This window comes from Gastrolobium bilobum, unplaced genomic scaffold (genome assembly GCF_033153095.1).
Source record: "Gastrolobium bilobum isolate Gb01-03AN ecotype WA unplaced genomic scaffold, APGP_CSIRO_Gbil_v1 utg16903, whole genome shotgun sequence".
NCBI lineage: Eukaryota > Viridiplantae > Streptophyta > Magnoliopsida > Fabales > Fabaceae > Gastrolobium > Gastrolobium bilobum.
Window position 1 is genome coordinate 1 of NW_026896597.1, and position 19,073 is coordinate 19,073.

At 34.1% G+C, this 19,073-nt stretch overlaps 2 protein-coding genes, 1 long non-coding RNA gene and 1 other non-coding gene across 4 annotated transcripts; 1 reads left to right on the forward strand and 3 right to left on the reverse strand.

The window, feature by feature from the left end:
• Positions 1–51: 51 nt before the first annotated feature.
• On the reverse strand, positions 52–1,357 carry LOC133300810 (uncharacterized). The gene is made up of 3 exons (XR_009750103.1): positions 1,246–1,357; positions 1,079–1,166; positions 52–135 (listed from the first exon to the last, which is right to left on the reverse strand). It is a non-coding gene; the product is annotated as an uncharacterized LOC133300810 (long non-coding RNA).
• Positions 1,358–8,252: 6,895 nt separating this feature from the next.
• Positions 8,253–8,323, reverse strand: TRNAG-GCC (transfer RNA glycine (anticodon GCC)). The gene has a single exon. It is a non-coding gene; the product is annotated as a tRNA-Gly (tRNA).
• Positions 8,324–10,261: 1,938 nt separating this feature from the next.
• On the forward strand, positions 10,262–15,242 carry LOC133300809 (probable aminotransferase ACS12). The gene is made up of 4 exons (XM_061500396.1): positions 10,262–10,813; positions 10,908–11,042; positions 13,914–14,074; positions 14,154–15,242. The coding sequence occupies exons 1-4, from the start codon at positions 10,352–10,354 to the stop codon at positions 15,004–15,006; spliced, it is 1,611 nt and encodes a 536-aa protein (XP_061356380.1). The 5' UTR covers positions 10,262–10,351; the 3' UTR covers positions 15,007–15,242.
• Positions 15,243–16,776: 1,534 nt separating this feature from the next.
• On the reverse strand, positions 16,777–18,291 carry LOC133300811 (probable anion transporter 4, chloroplastic). The gene is made up of 2 exons (XM_061500397.1): positions 17,234–18,291; positions 16,777–17,083 (listed from the first exon to the last, which is right to left on the reverse strand). Exons 1-2 carry the CDS (start codon positions 18,208–18,210, stop codon positions 16,777–16,779), a joined length of 1,284 nt encoding a protein of 427 aa, XP_061356381.1. The 5' UTR covers positions 18,211–18,291.
• Positions 18,292–19,073: the final 782 nt, after the last annotated feature.

Below are 19,073 nucleotides of genomic sequence, written 5' to 3' on the forward strand. Positions count from 1 at the left end.
CAATAATGGAACTCTAAATATTAAGTAACTTTCACTGAAGAAACATAAACTTACTTGAAAGCCAGCATTTCCATATGGGGAACTTCTACCAAGGATTTCCAACATAAGCTCTCGCAAACATGAAGGATCATATCCCTGAAGTTGCATGTGGCAGGAATTATCGTTAGAAAGTTCATATCATTGCATGACCCTTTCATCGTCTATTTTTCTATAATTTGTATGTTTCTTCAGTCAAAGAATAGGCAACATTGAAACATTTGAAGCACATCTGTCTACATATTCATCAATTTCCCCTTTCAAATTGTTTTAATGATTTCCCTTCTTAATTACCATGAGTCATTTGACATTAGGTACACTATCTGAAACAAGGCGACAGAAAGTAGATGTATAGAGATGAAATATTTGAGAAAAGAAAGGAATTAGAAGAGTCTGGTAAAATACTTCTATATTGATTTGAAGCTAATAGATAACTATATCAGAGTAAGTCACTCAACATCTTACTATGGTAAGACCATATATATATATATATATATATGGGCCCAAAGAACAAGTTATTTAAGTATTAATTGGTACGACGGGGCATACTAGAGACATGAAGCCATTCTTGGGCACTTGCTTAACATTTTTAGAAAAATATAATCTAAAACCATCAATGCAGTATTCACTTAACAACTTAAACTCTTAGGCTGAATTGATTCTTTATATGGTATCAAAGTCTCTCTGACCAAGTGATCATGAATTCGATCCTCACCGCCCCTATTTCATTAATAAATAATTAAATATTGTAGAATCTCTTAGCACAGATGGATGGGCATTTACATTGTGCAAAGGGAATGTTAGAAAAATATAATATAGAATCATTAATGTGGTCTTCACCTTTACATTGTGCAAAGGGAATGTTAGAAAAATATAATATAGAATCATTAATGTGGTCTTCACCTAACAGCTTAAACTTTTAGATTTTTAAATTGAATTGGTTCTTTACAAACAGATTAATATAGACAAAAAAAGAAAAAACTTGAGTACTTTTTAAACAGTCAAGAGGCTAATATTAACTAAAGAATTTAGCTTCTCGTACCTTAGTGAGGAATGTTTTGAACTTTGAAAAGATCAAAGGATCAATAAGCTCTCGCATTACCATTTTCACCATTATGAAACCCACACATCTTTGCAACACAGATAATAAGGTGTCAAATAGATTATATAGTTGCACATATACTTCAATGACAATTTCCCAGGCCATACCTCATGTCAAATGCAATCATCATCTGTCGCCTGTCCATGCTGTCCATAGAGTCACTATTTGAACCATCCTCGTAAAAATCAGCAGCATTTCCCAGTATACCTACCTGTTAAGTAAACACTAAGGTTAAACAAATCATGAGAGGAAAGATTAAACAGATTAGACATGAAGAAACACCAATTATTAATTACAAGTAACTCAGATTGCATACGTCACAAATTCAGTGTCAACAAGTATCAGCCCTCTGGAAGTCACCGTCCAGCAAGACATATTGTATATCCCATTTGTTATTTTTCCTTTCCTACGTTCTATTGCATTTCTAATCTAGTTTTCTATTTAGCATAAAGGTGGCTAACCAAAATCATCACTATATACCATTTCCTGTTTTGTGGAATTACAATAATTTTCAAACTAGCTACAAAAACAAAATTCTAGGTCCGCCTTGGTGCCATTCTGTTGATTTACAGCATAAGTGAAGTACAAAACCTTCTCTGCCCTCATCTGTGATAGTTAGAGGAAAAAGAGATTTGATGAACGGAGTTCCAAGAATAACTCCATTTTTGAGGTTTTTAACAAGGAGAAACGGTGTTTCAACTTTTAAATTATCATTTTCAATGATTGCTTTCGGAAGTTTATAATTAACCTGAAGTTTTGAACCACTAGCAGTACTAAGCCGTTCAGAAGTCTTTTCAAAATATTTAGTAGGAATTAGACCTTCTTGAATGCAGTTTGAATCTGCCCCTGTGTCAAACAGAGCTTCAATTTCAAGGTCAAAATTACCTACATTGAGTTTGATTGGGATATAGAATTTTTGAATTGTTAATTGATTAATTAATCCTAAAAATTCTTCGTCTTTAAGATTTTTATCTTCATCTGGTTTAGACAGAGTATTTTCCATACTCGTTCCCGTTGATTCTTCATTTTGTAATTGAAGAAGGATGTTCTGATGAGTTTGTTGTTGTTCTTTGATTTGTTTAACTTCAGTTTTGAGAATATTGATCTCATACTGAAGATCTTGGACAGTTATAGGTTTGACAGTAATACTCTTTTCTAGTTTTTTAAGGGTATCTTTAAGATTAAACTTATTAGGAACCAACAACTCTTTAGATTTAGAAGAACTGGTTTCCAAGGATGATTTTAATTTTGCTAAGTAAGCTTTCTTTTCATGGGGATCACTGATTGAATCTATGACCTCGAACAAAAGATCTTGTTCTTTAGTCAAGACATTAATTTCTTGCGAGGATTGTGAGTCCTCACTAGAAGATAGATCATCTTCATGAATTTGGTTTAAATCTTCTGAGGATTCTTTTCCAGATTCTTCATCCGAGGACTGGATTAGAAGATTATTGATTTGTTCTTCAATAGAAGGATCAAGGTTTAGGTTATTTAGTTTTTTCTTAAGCCTACAATATTTACTAATATGTCCAGGTTTACCACAGCTGTAGCAAATAGTTGGCTTAATTGGTTTGGATGTATTTTGTGATTTATTTGTTTCAGTATTTGGCTTAGGATTTTCATTTTTAAACCTTTTATTGTAATTGGGTTTCTTACGAAAATTCCTAAAAGTTTTAACCTGTTTTTGTTCCTGTTTTTTAGGTTTTGTAGTACAAGGCAGACCAAATTGTTCACAAAATGATCCTAGATCTTTACGATTTTGAGTTTTTTCTTTTGCAAGTTGACGTTGGATTTTATCATCTTGACAGATTTTTAAAGCTACCTTTTGGATATAAGCAACTAATTGTCCATAACTTAATTGCTCATAAGGGATATCTCCAGTTAGAGATTGATGACGGATTTTATCCCTAACTTTGTCTCCTAAAGATTTTGGAAGACCAGCTAAGAATTTTTCTTTCCAGAAAGGTTGTTGACTATCATCTCGAGTGTAAACCCTAGTTAGGAAGGTATCTTTATACCAGCAAAAGTCACCTAAGGTTCTACATTTAAGATTGGATAGGAGTTCAGCAGAACGATCTTTCCATAAGGATGGATCACCAATGAAATGTTGGATAATGGTGAAGATTAATTGATTAACAACATCTGGAATAGTTTTTCCATCAGAGACTATAAGAATGCCATCAGGATCAACTTTAATGGCATTAAGAACAGAATTTTTTTCATCTTCAGAAAGATAATTATCCCACCAACCTTTGAGTTGACGAGAGAAGCCAGAGACAATAATATTGACTATAATTGCTTCAGAACAATTATGAGAAGTTTGATAGGCAGTTGCAACCATAGTCATATGGTGCATTATATTGAGTATGTTATACTCTGATTGACCATCTATGTTCCATTCATAGACGTTGTTACCATTAAAACTTTTGAAACTTGTATTCTTTTCTTCAAGTAGAAGATCAGGAGCAGTTGCTTTTTGGTAATAAAGTTTGGAAGGGTTTCTCCAATTATTAATACCAGTTATAGGATTAATTTTAATTTCAGATTTGTTATCTGACTCAGGAGATTCATCATAATGATTCAGAGTATTGATAGTTTTTGACCGAGTGTTATGTTTATGAGACTGTTGAGTCTCTTGATCAGAATGTTGTGGGGTATCAGGAATGGTTAATGTACTTAACTTCTCATCAATTTTTTTAAGAAATTCATCCTGAGACTGAGATTGAGCAGGTTTTAACTTTGCAAACTCTTTTCTAAGTTGATCATTCATTTTGAAAGGTTTGAACAAAGGTTTTTCTAAGTTTTTAGAAGAAGATGCAGAGGATGAAGGTTCAATAGTTTTGATAAGTTTTTCACCCAAAACTTGAAGATATTTGTTGGTGTAATTAGATTGCTCAATAAGATTTTTAAAATCCATTGGAGAGACTTGTTCATTTTCATCTTTTAATTTAAAAGGTGAAGCAAGAACATACCTACTTTTGTTATCACAAACTTTTGGGAGATAGAAAGAAGTTGTGGGAGGAAATTCAGACTTGATAATCTCTTCTTCTTTCAGGTGCCAATCGGTGATGACATTAGCAGATTGAGGAGTCTTGAATGGATAATCAATGTCCTGTTGGACAGAATAAGCTTGAAACCAATCAAAGAAAGGAATATTTAACTCTACCTTGTCAAGAAAGTTATAAAATTCTTCTTGAATTAGTTGTCTTTTAATTCCCTTATAATTTTGGAAGAACCATTCTTTTTGAGGAGACCGTTCCTCAGAATTAAAGTCTTTCCTAAGGGTTTCCTTATCTATAATGAACTTATATAACATCATAAGAATTATGCATAGAGGAATAGGTTGGAGATTGAATAGATTTTGGGGATTGGATGATACTTTGTTCATTTTCTTCTTCTTTTTGGGTATATGAAGGTTTAGGAATAGAAGAAGAAGTGTCCAAACCTTGGAGATGGAGATTGAACCTACTAGGTTCAGAGATTGTAGAGAAAGATCTCCTTGAAAGAGCAGATTGAAAATCTTCAGAACGAAAATCTTGAGTTTGAACAGACCTGGAAGAACTTGCAGAACTGAAAGAGTTTCTTCTATCGAAGATTATTTCAACAGCACCACTTGGGAACTGCTTGATTTCTCTAAAGTTTGGAGTATCTCTAGGTTGAGCAGGTGTTGCCTTCTCAAGCCTCCATTTATCTGGTAGGACTATGTCAGTCCAACGGATGGTTTTGGGAACAGTGACATTTGCTCTAGACATGTCAGTAAGGAACAAAGTAGTTTTCCCAGTTTTCTTGGGTTTAAGAACCCTAGAGATGGAAGAATTCAATACTTTATATTGAATCCTAAAAAGCAAAGCTGCTGGAATAGATCCGGATTTCATGTCAAGACCACTTGTCTCAATGTTCAAAGTTAAGACATCCAAGATATTTTTATCTTGAAGACTAACCATACGATTAGGATAACAATTGAAAAAGATTGGTCCATTGCTTAGGCTTGTTTCAGCAGTTCCAAGTATAGAATCTGTAAATTTGTTATGCCTTGTATCACGAAGGCATAGAAGAACAGAAGCATTTAGACCTTCAATTCCAAGAGGTTTAATAGCCACTTGGACACATCCAATGTGCAGATAGTTATAACTTTGTTTATGAGTTTGTATAGACGATTTTGAAAGTAGTTGAAATTCTTCAAATTCCTTATTTAAAGGGATATTTCTTTCAACTGTTCTGATGATATAGTCAGATTTCCGAAAGAAGTTTCCTTCGGGTTTGTATAGTTCATTAGTTGGAATTCTGGGAATTTCCCAGTTATCGAGATCTTGATTGATATCTTCAAAGGAGATTTCTTCTTTAAAAATATTTTTTGTATGATTTTTAACTTGATCTTTATGGATGGAAGAAGAAGATGGCTGAGATGATTTGAAAGAGAGCTTAGAAGAGAAAGATTTAAACATGATAATAAAACAGATGTATTTCCCAGATATCTGAACCATCATTTGGATCCATAGTAATACAGAGATAGATGTAAATTAACTTTTATCAACTGAGCATTAGATTAAGATTTTAACGTAAATAAACAACAGATTGTCAGAGATCTTCTTGATCCTTTGTATATATATATATATATATATATATATATATATATATATATATATATATATATGGGTTTTTTAAGAGTTATGTTGTAGGAAAAGTGATTGTATAATGTTATAGAGATTCGTTTTGCGTGCCGTAGTTTTTTTTTTTTTTTGCTTCAAAAAGTGTGGGTCCCACAAAATGTTGTGTGTGTAGGAAACTTTTTTGTGTCATGTTAAATGATGAATGCAAACTCCTATATATATATATGTGTGTGTGAGTGGAAAAGGATCCTTTTATATCAAATTTTAATCGTTGATTTTCATCAATTTGACGGTTATAGTTTATTAAGAATTATTAATTAATTAATAAATATGACCCAATTATCCAATAATTATAACGAAAATCAGCGGTTAAAATTTAGTGTCCAAGGATCATGTCTCCATTATATATGTACACTTTGATACATGATCGATCCTTTTTTATCAAGGGAGGCATTAATGTATGTAATCTGCACAAGTATTTGAATTTGATATCTGTTCCTGGGCTAGAGGTTCCCACTGTTTCCTGTAGATACGCGGGTGACTTTATTTATCGGTATTCTAAGAATTGTGTGATGTAAAAGAATCAATTCAATTCAAAAATTTAAAGTGTTAGGTGAGATTATATTAATGATTTTATATTTCTTTAATAATTTTAATTTTTGTGTGATTACTGAATGGACTTTATCAGTAGAATCAGTTGTCATTTTCTAGTTTTATGTCCTTTGTGCAAGAAAGTAAACTAGGTGCATATTGCAGAAGGGTTATCATGCATGGCGTGACTGGTCATTGAATTTGAGTTCTGATTTATGTCTACACACTAAAATGAGGGTTGTTGTATAAGCCAAATTAACATGCTAAAATAAGTATCATAGCCGAAAGTAGTATATAGATATGTGAAATCTAAAATATATATTACAAAAAATAAGTATATATGCCCTCCCAAACAAAACAATTAGATAGTGAGCATGTAAATGTTATGGCTTACAAAAGGATTAGGAAATGTATAAATAATTTTTTTATTTTATTTTTGTAAACATGTATGATTAAAATTTTACGCTTGTTTGAGTATTTCTAGACAGAAAAAATATTGTTTATTTTTCATAACATTTTTAACAAAACGAAATTGAAAAAAAAAAAAATTGTCTCGTCTAAAAATTTATTCACCAAAGAACAGAGACAATTAAATGAAGTCAAACCAATAATATTGATCTAGTGTGAGAGATTTGAGTAGTTTATATTAAGTTACGTGTTCAATTTTCACTATTATATAAAAAAAATAAAATTTGATTTTGAAAAATAGCTTAAATATAACTGATTATGTTAGAATCGGTTTTGGAGAGTTGAGCAAAATTCTTGCTCTCTTTAATTTTAGGATACAAAGGCACCATCACCTTCTTTATTTGGGGAGTGCACTTGTCCTGATTGATTGCTACATTAATATCAAAGGGTAACTATATCACAAAAGCAAGCAATGTATACTGGCCCCTACACATACCTTTGATGAGTTGGTGTGAGCCTGACGAATAAACATCTATAGCTAGTTAAAATTAAAACAAACTTTTAACCAATATGACTAGTTTGTGGCGTAAAAATTTTCTGGGACTTTGGTGATCTTTTTATTAAGGGAGTGACCTGTATTTTTTCCCCCTTTTTTGGTCTCTCCTCAGCCCCATTTAATAAAAAGTGCTCCCAGAGCACTTAAACTTTTCTCCACCTCGTGGAGACGTAGTCGAAATTTCATCTAATCTAATGGTTCAGTGTTTCTAATGTTATAGGAGATAAATTTATCTTTTACACACATAAAAGTATGTTGTGTCTATGTTTTCTCTTTCTTTTTCTGATATGAACCTATATGAGTCTGATACACTTTTATATGTATGTAGAAGATAATTTATCTCTTACAACATGAGAAATATTAAACTCATAATCTAATTAGGCGAAAATCTCATCCGGTCATTCATAAATTAAACTATCACAATTTAAAATTGTCACAAAATAAAGAAATTCATAAAACAAAATAGTGAAAATTGTTATTTAATTGATATCTCGTATAGTCATTTAATTAAAATTGTCACAAAAACTATTTGGAGTATGATGAATGTACGATGAATACAGTACACAACACAATTATGGGCTACATATCACATGGTGGTTGGAAATTGGACTTTTTCACATGCAAGTGGATCAAAGAAAGTGATGGATGGATCAATTGTACCTTACAGAACATTCACATCAGGCCTTCATCACCAGAAGCAAGTAACCAGAAAGAATGTGTCTTGAAGTAATTTGCAAAAATCAATGATTTTTGTTACTATATAATTAATATTATATACGTTTGCAAGCACTATAACATATCTGCTAAATGATTATATCAGTTGTATTTGTGGAAGTGGAAGTTTATTGTGAAATGATTCAACAATACATGCATGTGGAGCAGTACATAAAAAGAGTTTCCCACACGAATTTGCAATTCAAAATATGTTAAAAAGGAAATTTAAAAACGATGCACCAGCCGGGAATCGAACCCGGGTCTGTACCGTGGCAGGGTACTATTCTACCACTAGACCACTGGTGCTTGTGTTATTGGAGTTGACAATTTAATTTACATCATGGCAATAATTAATTAAATATTACCATAGGTATAATTAAATCGATGATGCTCATGGGATATTATCATAGTCAAACCTCATAGAAACAAAGGTACTTCCAAATTTTTAAAATAAAACTCATATGACTTAAAATAAACCTAACATAGATATATATAAGGAGAATATGTTTTTCATGTTACATGGATCCACTAAGAAGAAGAGGGAAAAAAAAAAAAAAAAGATCTCGCTCACTTTTTTATATGTTGCATGAGATAATTAGTCATTAAATATATTTTCTTATAAAAAATAAAAATAGTTTTGATACTTCCACATGGCAAATGGTTTAATGCAAGTTGATGAATAAACTCTCAAAATGTAGGCGCAAAACACAAAAACAAATCCTGTATAATTCACAGGTGACTGACTTGTTGCTCTTTTAGTGATTCAATGTATGTGTCCTTAGCATTACCCCTCATGAAACATTGTCAAATTGATTGACTTGTGGAAAATATTGTCCAATTATAGTGTAACAATCTGCATCATACACATACCATTCATCATTTTTATAGTGGAATCACCGTGAATAACCCCAACAACATATCAAAAGTATAATTTGATTGTTTATTCACCGTCATATATATATGAATTCCATGTTTAATGATTGCTTTCAGCCCCCTACATTTTAAAATTTCTTATATGTTTCACTATTCCAATTGGTTTTATTATTATTTAATGCTAACCTATATTAATTGCTTCATTTGGTAACGTTAATTTATGAAAAGTGGTTCTTATTTTTTAAATACTTTTTTAGGAATTATGATAAAAATAAATATTACTTTTTATAATTAAAATAATTTAAACGTGTACTAATTTTATGTTTGGCTAGTCTAGTTCAAAATTTAATTAACTCGCAGCTAGATAGCACAAATGATCGAATTCATTAGAATTTTAGAGATAGATTAGTATTAAAAAAAATAAGTATACCGTATTCCATACACATATTAACTTTTGAATATAACAAAACGAAATATTATTACGTTTTTGACCTTACTAAACACTAGAACAGTCACCGGTATTTCTTTTCGTTTACATTTTCATCTTCTTTCAAATTTACAAAATTTGATTTTTTTTTTTTTGAATTAATTCAATCTTAATTACCTCCCGAGTTGCCTCCCCCCAATTTCTTTATCATATTTATAATTTCAGAAATCTGACCACACTATTCAACAATAATAATATCAGATGATTTATTTTCTTAATCATTTTAGTTATTATCATATTGGATTTTCATTTTCGTCTTCTTCTTTTTTTAACGCATCCCTTGTAATTGATTGTTAAGCTTGAACATACAAAAAATGAAATAAAAAATTAGAAGATACTTTTTACCAAAAATAAAAAATAAAAAATTTCGAAGATACTCTGTAGTCTTTAAAGAAATTATTTTAAGTGCATTAAAGTTTTATATATTTGGACTTACCATAGAATGCCGGCATAATTCCATATATTATTGTATGACAAAAGAAACAAATATACAATACCAAAAAAGAGAAGCACATAATTAGAGAAGCAAACAAATCCTTTATCTATGTGTACGAAAATCATTTAGAATTTTATTCTTATTACAATCAAATAATAATAGTTCAATTGGTGCATGAGAGTTGAATAAGTAGAGATGAGAGTATGTGTTCGATCTTTCCCAGTATCACCATTGAAGAGGAATTTAAAGTCTTAATCTTAAACCCATTCCGAATTAAACTAACCACGAAACAATGAACCGATTAAAATATTTTTTAAAAATATTCTTATTACAATAATTTAAATTAAATATAAGTGTTACATGTACGAGGAGGGTGACGATGGTATAATTAGGAGATATTAGTAATACGAGACAAAATTATAATAAAAACACAGACGGAGACAAAAAAAAACACTGGTTGGCACCTTTGTACATTGTTCTTCCAAACCACACAAACCAAACCCATCCACCCTATGTTCTTCTCCGTCACCGGCGGTCAATGACCCCAACCCGAAAACCCACCAACCCAAAACACCATACCCGAGAAACCACAAACCCTTCTTCTTCTTCTTCATCATCATCATCATCATCTTCTTCTTCTTCGGGCATGAAGCTAATCGTGCCACTCCAAGGCGTTGTTCAAGGTCGTGGAGGCTTACTCCTCGGTACCCTTATCCCTTGTGCCCTCTTTTACTTTCTCCAAATGTACCTCAAACGACGCCGTCCCACCTTTGACCCTCCTCCTCCTTCATCCCCAAACCTCCCTCGTTCCTCTTCCCGCTCCAACTTGTCGACCCGTGGATCCATTTCTCGGGTTCGGGTCTCAAAGCTCGCTACCCACATCGCCAAACCCGATGATGATTCCCTCTATTACGTTGGCTTGGAAAGAGTGTCCCGCGATCCCTACGATATTTCCAACAACCCCAATGGAATTATTCAGCTAGGTTTGTCCGATAACAAGGTTGGTTGGTTCTTTTGAGGTTCTTACCATGTTTTTTGTCTTTTTTCTTTTCTGGTTATGTCGCTAATTTTTGTTTTTTTTTTGGTTTTTGTAGTTGTGTTTGGATTTGATTGGGAAATGGGTGTCGCGGAACTTGGAGGGATCGTTGATGGGGAGTGGCGATGTGAGTTTGTGTATTAATGGGATTGCACCGTATCAGCCCTTTGATGGATTGGGGGAATTGAAAATGGTAAGAGAGATTTCTGTGATTGTGTTAGATTATACTAATGCTGCTTCTGGTGATGTTTTGCAATAGCGGTTTAGGTTGGTTCTTCTGCATTATTAGTATATATATACTTGGGGGAATGAATGATGGAGTGAAGTGTGCTTGTTTGATGAAAATCATATGTATTCTCATTCTGTGTTGTTATTAGTAGCTTTAAGGTATTGATTTTTGATAGCTTTGTTAATATTTGTTGTTGTTATTATTATGTTACAATGGAATTGCTAGCACCTGAGTAGGAGAAAGGGATAGGTGGTGTAGTGGAGGATTGAAGCTCTAATGTTATCATTACACAATTTACACTCCCTGCTTCAGAGGCGGCGCAGGTTGAGCTACAAGCTTGTTGCCAGGGTTAAATTTTTGGTGCTCATGTAGTACATTGGACACCACCTTAAATAACAACACATGGACTTACCTAATTGCACTTACACCAATTTTCTTGGCAATGGCAGCTTCTTCATGGATGCAACGTAAGTCCATGTGTTATAATTTAAGTGGGTGTAGTATGTACTAGAGGAGCACCAATAATATATCCCGTTGGTTGATAGGTTTTTATTTATTATTAATGGTAACATATCTTAACCTAGGTTTTAAATAGCAGATAGTGGTTGGTAGCAGCCGCTATTGCAAAGTCCATATTAATACTTTTACTAAATTATACCTTACATATATACATGCTCAATAATAGGAATTCACCCAAAATAAAAGGGATGACCATTAAACTACACGAAAGACATAACACATTCCAAACAATGATTCAATTCAAGTAACAAAGGAGGCAACCAACATGCTAGTTCATTGAAATAAACTAAATGCTAGTTCAATTCAAGTAACAAAGGAAGCAACCAACATACTAATTTATATTTACTAAAACTGTAAATGTAACATTTTATCATTGCTGTCAACCCACTTTCTGAAGTTTAAAACAGTTTACAGATATGAGCATTCAGATAAAAGAGGATTTAAATATTTAAAATAAAGCTCATTGAAGAAAAAGGTGCACAAAGCAAAAATAATTGCAGAATCGAAAACAAAAATAGAATCGAAAAAATACAGAAAAAAAATAAAACTGAAACGGAAAAATAGTTGCTTTCAATTATATATAATGTCATTACAGTCTCAGAGACGTGGACGTTTATTTAGATTTAAAATGATGAATTTATTAAAAACAGAATAGGGGAAAAAAAAAAAACCCTGAAGCAGATCGTAGAAACTGGAAAGTAGAAGAAACGGAAGCTGAGTTAAGTAACAGAGGCAAATAGAACCCAATCTTATTCCCTGACCTTCAGCTTCAATGTGTCCTTCACCTTCTAGAATAAGAGCCTTCGTCTTCTCAAGCCCACACCAGTGTGGTGCTGTCCTCTTCCTCTGTTTTAGCTCTGGTCGTCGAGGTGGCAGCAAGGAAGGAGAGTGAGAAGAGAAGAGATGCAGAGAAGAAGTGTGACACAGAGAAGAACGAACAAACGAAAGTGTGAGCGAGAAGAGTGAGTATTTGTGAGATTTTTTAAACGAAAATTACCATATTACCCTCAACTTATCTTCTCCATTTATGGTTTTACCCTTAATTTTTATCAAATTTTCTATCAACTACCATTTTCCCACAAATCGATTTTTTTCCTGAATCAGTCCTGTTTCGATGCGATAAACGCAAACCGCGACCTCTGGTTGCGGCAGCCACCAGACACTAACAGAAACGGTGGCGGTGTGGTGCGGTTCTCGCATCAGATGGCCGCTGTTGGATATGGCTCATACTTCCCATACAGATGAGAGCCCTTATTGACAGGGTCAGCAGAAAGGCAATTGGGGTTTGTAACTATTGCTGTTAGGGTTTTCTAAATCTTATTTATATTCCTTTGTAAACCGAGTGACTTGTAACGAGTGGCGGTGAGGTGAATATAGTACAGATAAGCTGGACGTAGCCTACATTGGGTGAACCAAGATAAATCACTGTGTCAAATTTCTCTCTTCCCTTTCTCTTTTCGTTTTTCGATTTGTGTGTCGATTTCCAGCAGCCGCAACCCGCTCCTGGACTGGTATAGCGCGCAAAAGAGCCGCTATTGCAATCCTAGATCTGAACGTATCTTGCTTCTCATTATGTTAAGAGGAATGCCACCAACACATTATTTTGAATGGGAATGATTAATCTCATGTCTTGTTTTAATATGACCATGTCATGTGAAAGATCTCAGCCATTCATTCTTAGATTAACGGTCAAAATTTTAATGAGGAGTTTGTAAAACGAGAAAGTGGAAGTTGTCATTTTAAATGCTGACCATTGATCTATGAATGAACGACTGATGTCTTGCCCATAACATGGTTATGTTAAAAACAAAACATGAGAGGATTTATTCTCCTTTTGAACATATCTTTATTATGGGCCGTGTTTCATACTTGTTTAATAATTCAAAAAAAGAAAAAGATAATTTATAAAGCGAAGTGTGGGATGTGGCGCAATAATAGAGTGTGTTAAAAAGAGTGTTCAAAAGAATCTGTTGGTAGCATTCTTCATATGTTAAATGAAGAACTTGAGCTTTTAGTGTCATTACATTTCAAAATTCTCTTTTAACAAACAGGGTATTCGCCAGCTTTTGAAAATAAATACCTTTGTCTTAATGCAGTAAATGAGCATTTTGGTTTTAATTAAATTATTTGTTGTCTTAAAGATTGAAATTCAAATGTTTTCCCGTTTTCGTTATTTTGGCCATCTTTGATAGTGGAGTTGGACACTGTTCTTCTATATTCCTTTTATTTATAATGTGCTATGTGCAAATTTAGTTCATTTAAGGTCATGTCATTGTTTTATTGTCTGAGCTATTGTTGTTTGCTTTGATTTTGCAGGCCTTGTCTGACTTTATGCATCAGGTGATGGGAGGATCGGTGAAATTTGACCCATCTAATATGGTACTAACATCTGGAGCAACTCCTGCTATTGAGATACTATCCTTCTGCTTGGCAGACCCTGGAAATGCATTCCTTGTCCCCACACCTTATTATCCGGGGTAATTGACGGCACTTTCTTGAGCTCCTGGTTTGTATTCCTTATGCTAATTTTAAAAGCTAATAAAAGGAATTATGCAGCTTTGACAGGGATGTGAGATGGCGTCCAGGGGTAGACCTAATACCCGTTCACTGTCGTAGTACTGACAATTTTAATCTAAATATCACTGCTCTTGAACAAGCATATAGTCAAGCAAGAAAACGTGGAGTCAAAGTTCGTGGAATTCTCATTTCCAACCCTTCAAATCCTGTTGGCAATATTCTGACACAAGATGCGCTTTACAATCTTCTAGACTTTGCTGAAGAGAAAAACATTCATATCATAGCTGACGAAGTATTTGCAGGCTCCACATATGGAAGTGAGAAGTTCGTAAGCCTAGCTGAGATTCTTGATTCAGATATAGACAAGAGCCGTGTTCATATAATATATGGCCTGTCGAAAGATCTCTCGCTTGCTGGCTTTAGAGTTGGGGTAATATATTCATTCAACGACACTGTTTTGGCTGCTGCCAAGAAGATAAGTAGATTTTCCTCTATATCTGCTCCCACCCAGAGGTTAGTTACTTCAATGCTTTCCGATAAAACATTTATTCAGGAGTACTTTGAAACGAACCGGAACAGACTAAGACAAGTTCATGATGAATTTGTGGATAGTTTAAGTAAACTAGGAATCAAGTGTGCCAAGAGCAGTGCTGGTATGTTCTGTTGGGCTGATATGAGCGGCTTAATCCGACCTTATAGTGAGAAAGGAGAACTTGAGTTATGGGAGAAGTTTATGAGTGTTGCTAAGATCAATATGACTCCTGGCTCAGCCTGCCATTGCATAGAACCAGGATGGTTTCGTATTTGTTTTGCTACTATAACTTTAGAGGACATCCCTCTAGTTATTGAACGGATTAGGAGAGTTGTTGAAAGTTGTAAATCTTCAAGTTGAAGTTCCATTATTTTCACTGACTTTTATGTCTATTGCCTGATTTTGCTGGTAGAAGTTGCTGTTTTAGAAATTTTGGGAAGGAACATATACACACCTAGTTATCAAGTTCAGCTGTCTTGAGGATCCCGGATTTATTACATTGCAGAAGAAAAATCTCTCTTACAAAGCAAAATTTCAACAGGATAAACCTCAACGGAGACTTAACTAAGCAAATTAAAAGAGTTTGATTTAAAATCAGTAGGTAGATGAGAATTTTGATGTAGACCAGTTTTGGCCATGTAAAGCATTTCTTGGGCTTTTCTTAAATAAACATTCCTAGGCCAATTCCAGGCTTGGAAAGTACTTTTTCTATGTCAGTCCTTCAATATTTTTGCTGAGGCTTGCAAAACAAAGGTGCAGCATCTGTTTTTGTGATTTTCTGCACAATTCATTGAGGCAAAAAGAGCTAAAAGTTGGTTTGAAATGTACTTTTGTGCAATGAAGAGGCAAAACAAAGGAATTGATTTAGATATGGATTTCATAATTTTATGGATCTTCAGTATTGCCTTTATAAAATTAGAGTTTCAAATTTTCTATATCAAAAGAGATCTCTAAAGGTAGTTCAAGAATGAAAATTTTATTTAATTAAAAAAATGGGGAATTATTCGTGGGGATTCGTTTTCTCATTTTATCATAATTAGCTCGAAGTGTTGATGGGGTCCTTACCATGACACTGACATGATCTTCTTGTCCAAAAAAAGAAATGGAGAACATTTAAGGTATTTATTAAGCGAAAAGTATTCTTATTTTATATATATATATCAAAAAAATATTTTTTTAGTTATTGCAGATAAGTTATCTGCATTTATTCCTAAAACGGCGTCGTTTTAGAATTGAAAGATTAAAAAATTATAATCATAAAGATTATAATAATCCTGAAATAAATTAAAATTACAAAAATATCATATTTTTGCCCCAAAACGACGTCGTATTGGACTTACTGCAGATAACTTATCTGCAGTAACTGCAGAAAAAGCGAACCCTATATATATATATATATATTATCATACTTACATAAAAATGAAGGACCATTAATTTTTTATGAGTGCGGTAGAAATTTTTTTTTTATTGTAAAAATAAAAATATTAAACCCATTTATCAAAGCAAGCGATAATCCAAAGTCACCTCATGGTTTTACATTTTTTTTTTCCAGTTAGGTGTTAATGAAAAGGGATTTTAATTTGTTTTAAAATATTAATGGGCTGGCCAAAAAATTAGATTTTTAAGGACTAAATGGCCCAGAATATGAGGCAATTGGACTGAGAATTTTGACATAGATTGTTTTTATTATTAGTATCGGATGTGGTCTACTATTCTTGTAAGATAAGTATTTGAGGAAGTGTTAGGATAACGGATCCTAAAATGGCATAACAGATATGGAACAAGATAAAGGAGAAGAAATTCAGAGAAAAACGAAAAGAAAATGTTTCTGTATATTCAAGATAAACTTCTCCATGACCCTATCAGGCATTTATGCCACGTTTACTAACAAACTCCAACAGAATGACACGTCAGTCCATGACTTACACTACCAGCAACACATAGCAACACAATTGCCACTATTTGGGCATATCAGCTATTAACATGGTTCACTACTAACAACAGTTAACTACTAACATTAAATTGCTACCCTTACTACTACCCTTTCTCCTATACTGATGTCGTAACATTGCCTTCCCCTCAAAAATGGACCTTGTCCTCAAGGTCCTATGAAAAAAAAAATAGGAACAACTACCAGTTCTGTACTTCTTTATGAACTTGTGCATCATCAAGCATGACAAACTCACCACAATAAGTCTTTTCCCACTCAACAGTTTGGGAAACCAAGTTGATTGGCATATCTTTGATATCTGATGTGGAAGAGTTTCCAATATATTGGGAATCTAAGAACTGAGCTTGCGGTTGAGTATGGTCTTCATTTCTATCTCTTCTGAGTGAACTATTATCATCTGATGCATAGGAGGTTCTTGTTGACTCAGAATTTAAGAAAGGAGCTTGCAAGTCATTATGGTCTTCATTTCTGTCTTGCTCAAATGAACTAATATTTTCAGATGTCAAGGAGTCCCCAAATAATTGAAAAGCAGAAAATCGAGTTTGCAGCTGATGTTCTTCTTTGCCATTTGAAGCAGTTACCTTTTGAATATTCACTAGTTCTTCTTTACACTCATTGTCTATTTCCAATTCTTACTCCATGGTAGCTAAAGCATCCACATATTCATCAACCTCACTAGTCATATCATCAGAATGGTAGCCATATAAGCGGCAAACTATTTTCTTTGGCTCATCACCCTCCAATTTGGTGTTACCAGGTACCTTGGGATGATTAGAAAACATTTCATCTGTCACACCAGCAGAGATCAGTCCATGCACCTTCACAAGATATCCATTTAGCTCCCTATCTATTTCTGAGTATGGTTTTAGCTCCAATTCCTGCTCATTTGGTGATAAACAAGGTCTTTCAACAAAACCAATGGACTGCATATTCTTACGAGTCAAAGAAACACTTGTACCACTTTGTATCATCATATCTGACCAAAAGCAAGCTAGGTAATTCATGATAGCCATCACAGACCATGCTGCATGCCTGAGATCCAAATGATTCACTGAGTTGAAGTATATGGGCATCCAAGAAAGAACATTCAAAAGTCCCCAGCTATGCATGGAATTTACAACAATTAGAGGAATTGGAAGCTTTGAAAGCAAGCGTCTGAATGGAGGGATCAATTTAACTTTCTTAAGTTTAACTGTCTCCACTGAAAAAGACTTATGCCTTCTATTCAATATATACTCCAGCTCATATTTTGATATCTTAGGACTTCCGTCAGGAGTGCTTGATGTTGCAGACAACCACACCAACACCAAAAGAAACCCAGATAATCCAAAAATCACAAATGGACCAAATATACCACCTTGGGACATAAAAATAGGAGAAAGCATAAGCCCTATCGCGCATCCAAGCTGAAATCCAGCCATTAAACTTCCAACAGCCTTTGCCCTTTCATTTTGAGGAAACCATCTGGCTACCATGTTATTCATGGAAGGAAAAGCTACTCCTTCGGCCATGCCAAGCAAAGCACACACGGAAAACAGAGCCAAAATTGAGGTCTTTGCAGCCCAGGGAGTGAGAAAAGTAGCCAATGACCACAAGGCCACACCCCAAGCCATAACCACTTTGCCATCATAGTTATCCACCAACACCCCTTCAACAATAGGATAAACCAGATACCCCCACAGAAAAGACGACTGCACCATAACCATCAGACCACCAACTTCTGGTGCTATATCAAGAGCAAAAGAATCAGTTGACACCACAGGTACATTTGCTTCATCAACAACCCTTAATTCTGACAAAAGTCGATCTTCAACTAACTCCGGGAAGGTCCAATGAGAAAAACGAACTAGAAATCCTCCGGGGTCCCAAGAGAACAAAGGATCAAATATCAACATGAACCAAGACCTTCTATTTAGGCTAGGCATTTCATTGAACACATGTCTTGCAGTTACGATAACACCAGAAATAACAATCTCAATGAAAGTTTGAACAGAGTCAACTTTGTGTGCATCGACACCAATTTTATTTATATGTCTCAACTGCCTACACTTCTTCTGATGAAGTGAGAAAAATTTCTCCTTAACCTTGACTTCATAATACAGCTTCTTCTGCCACATACACAGCTTCTTCAGAGTGGAGCGAAGATTCGTGTAGCTGAGGCCCTTATCTTTATAAACTCCTTGATACCCAGAATGCATTTTTGGTCCACGAAATAAAGATTTCATGCATTTAGTTGACAAAGGATTTGAGTGAATTGACAGAGGAATCACCTTCACATAGTTGTTGTCGCATTCCTCTAACTTCGGTGGCCCTTTCTCTGAAATGCCCTCGCCGAAGGTCAATTGTGGCAGATCCACCAAATCAAGCAAGTCGACAACATCAACAGACACCTTCTTGGGAGCATGGTTGATTTTCTCGAAGCAACTTTGCAGCACCACATTTTTCCCCGAACAATTTTCTCCTTCGAAGATTGCCG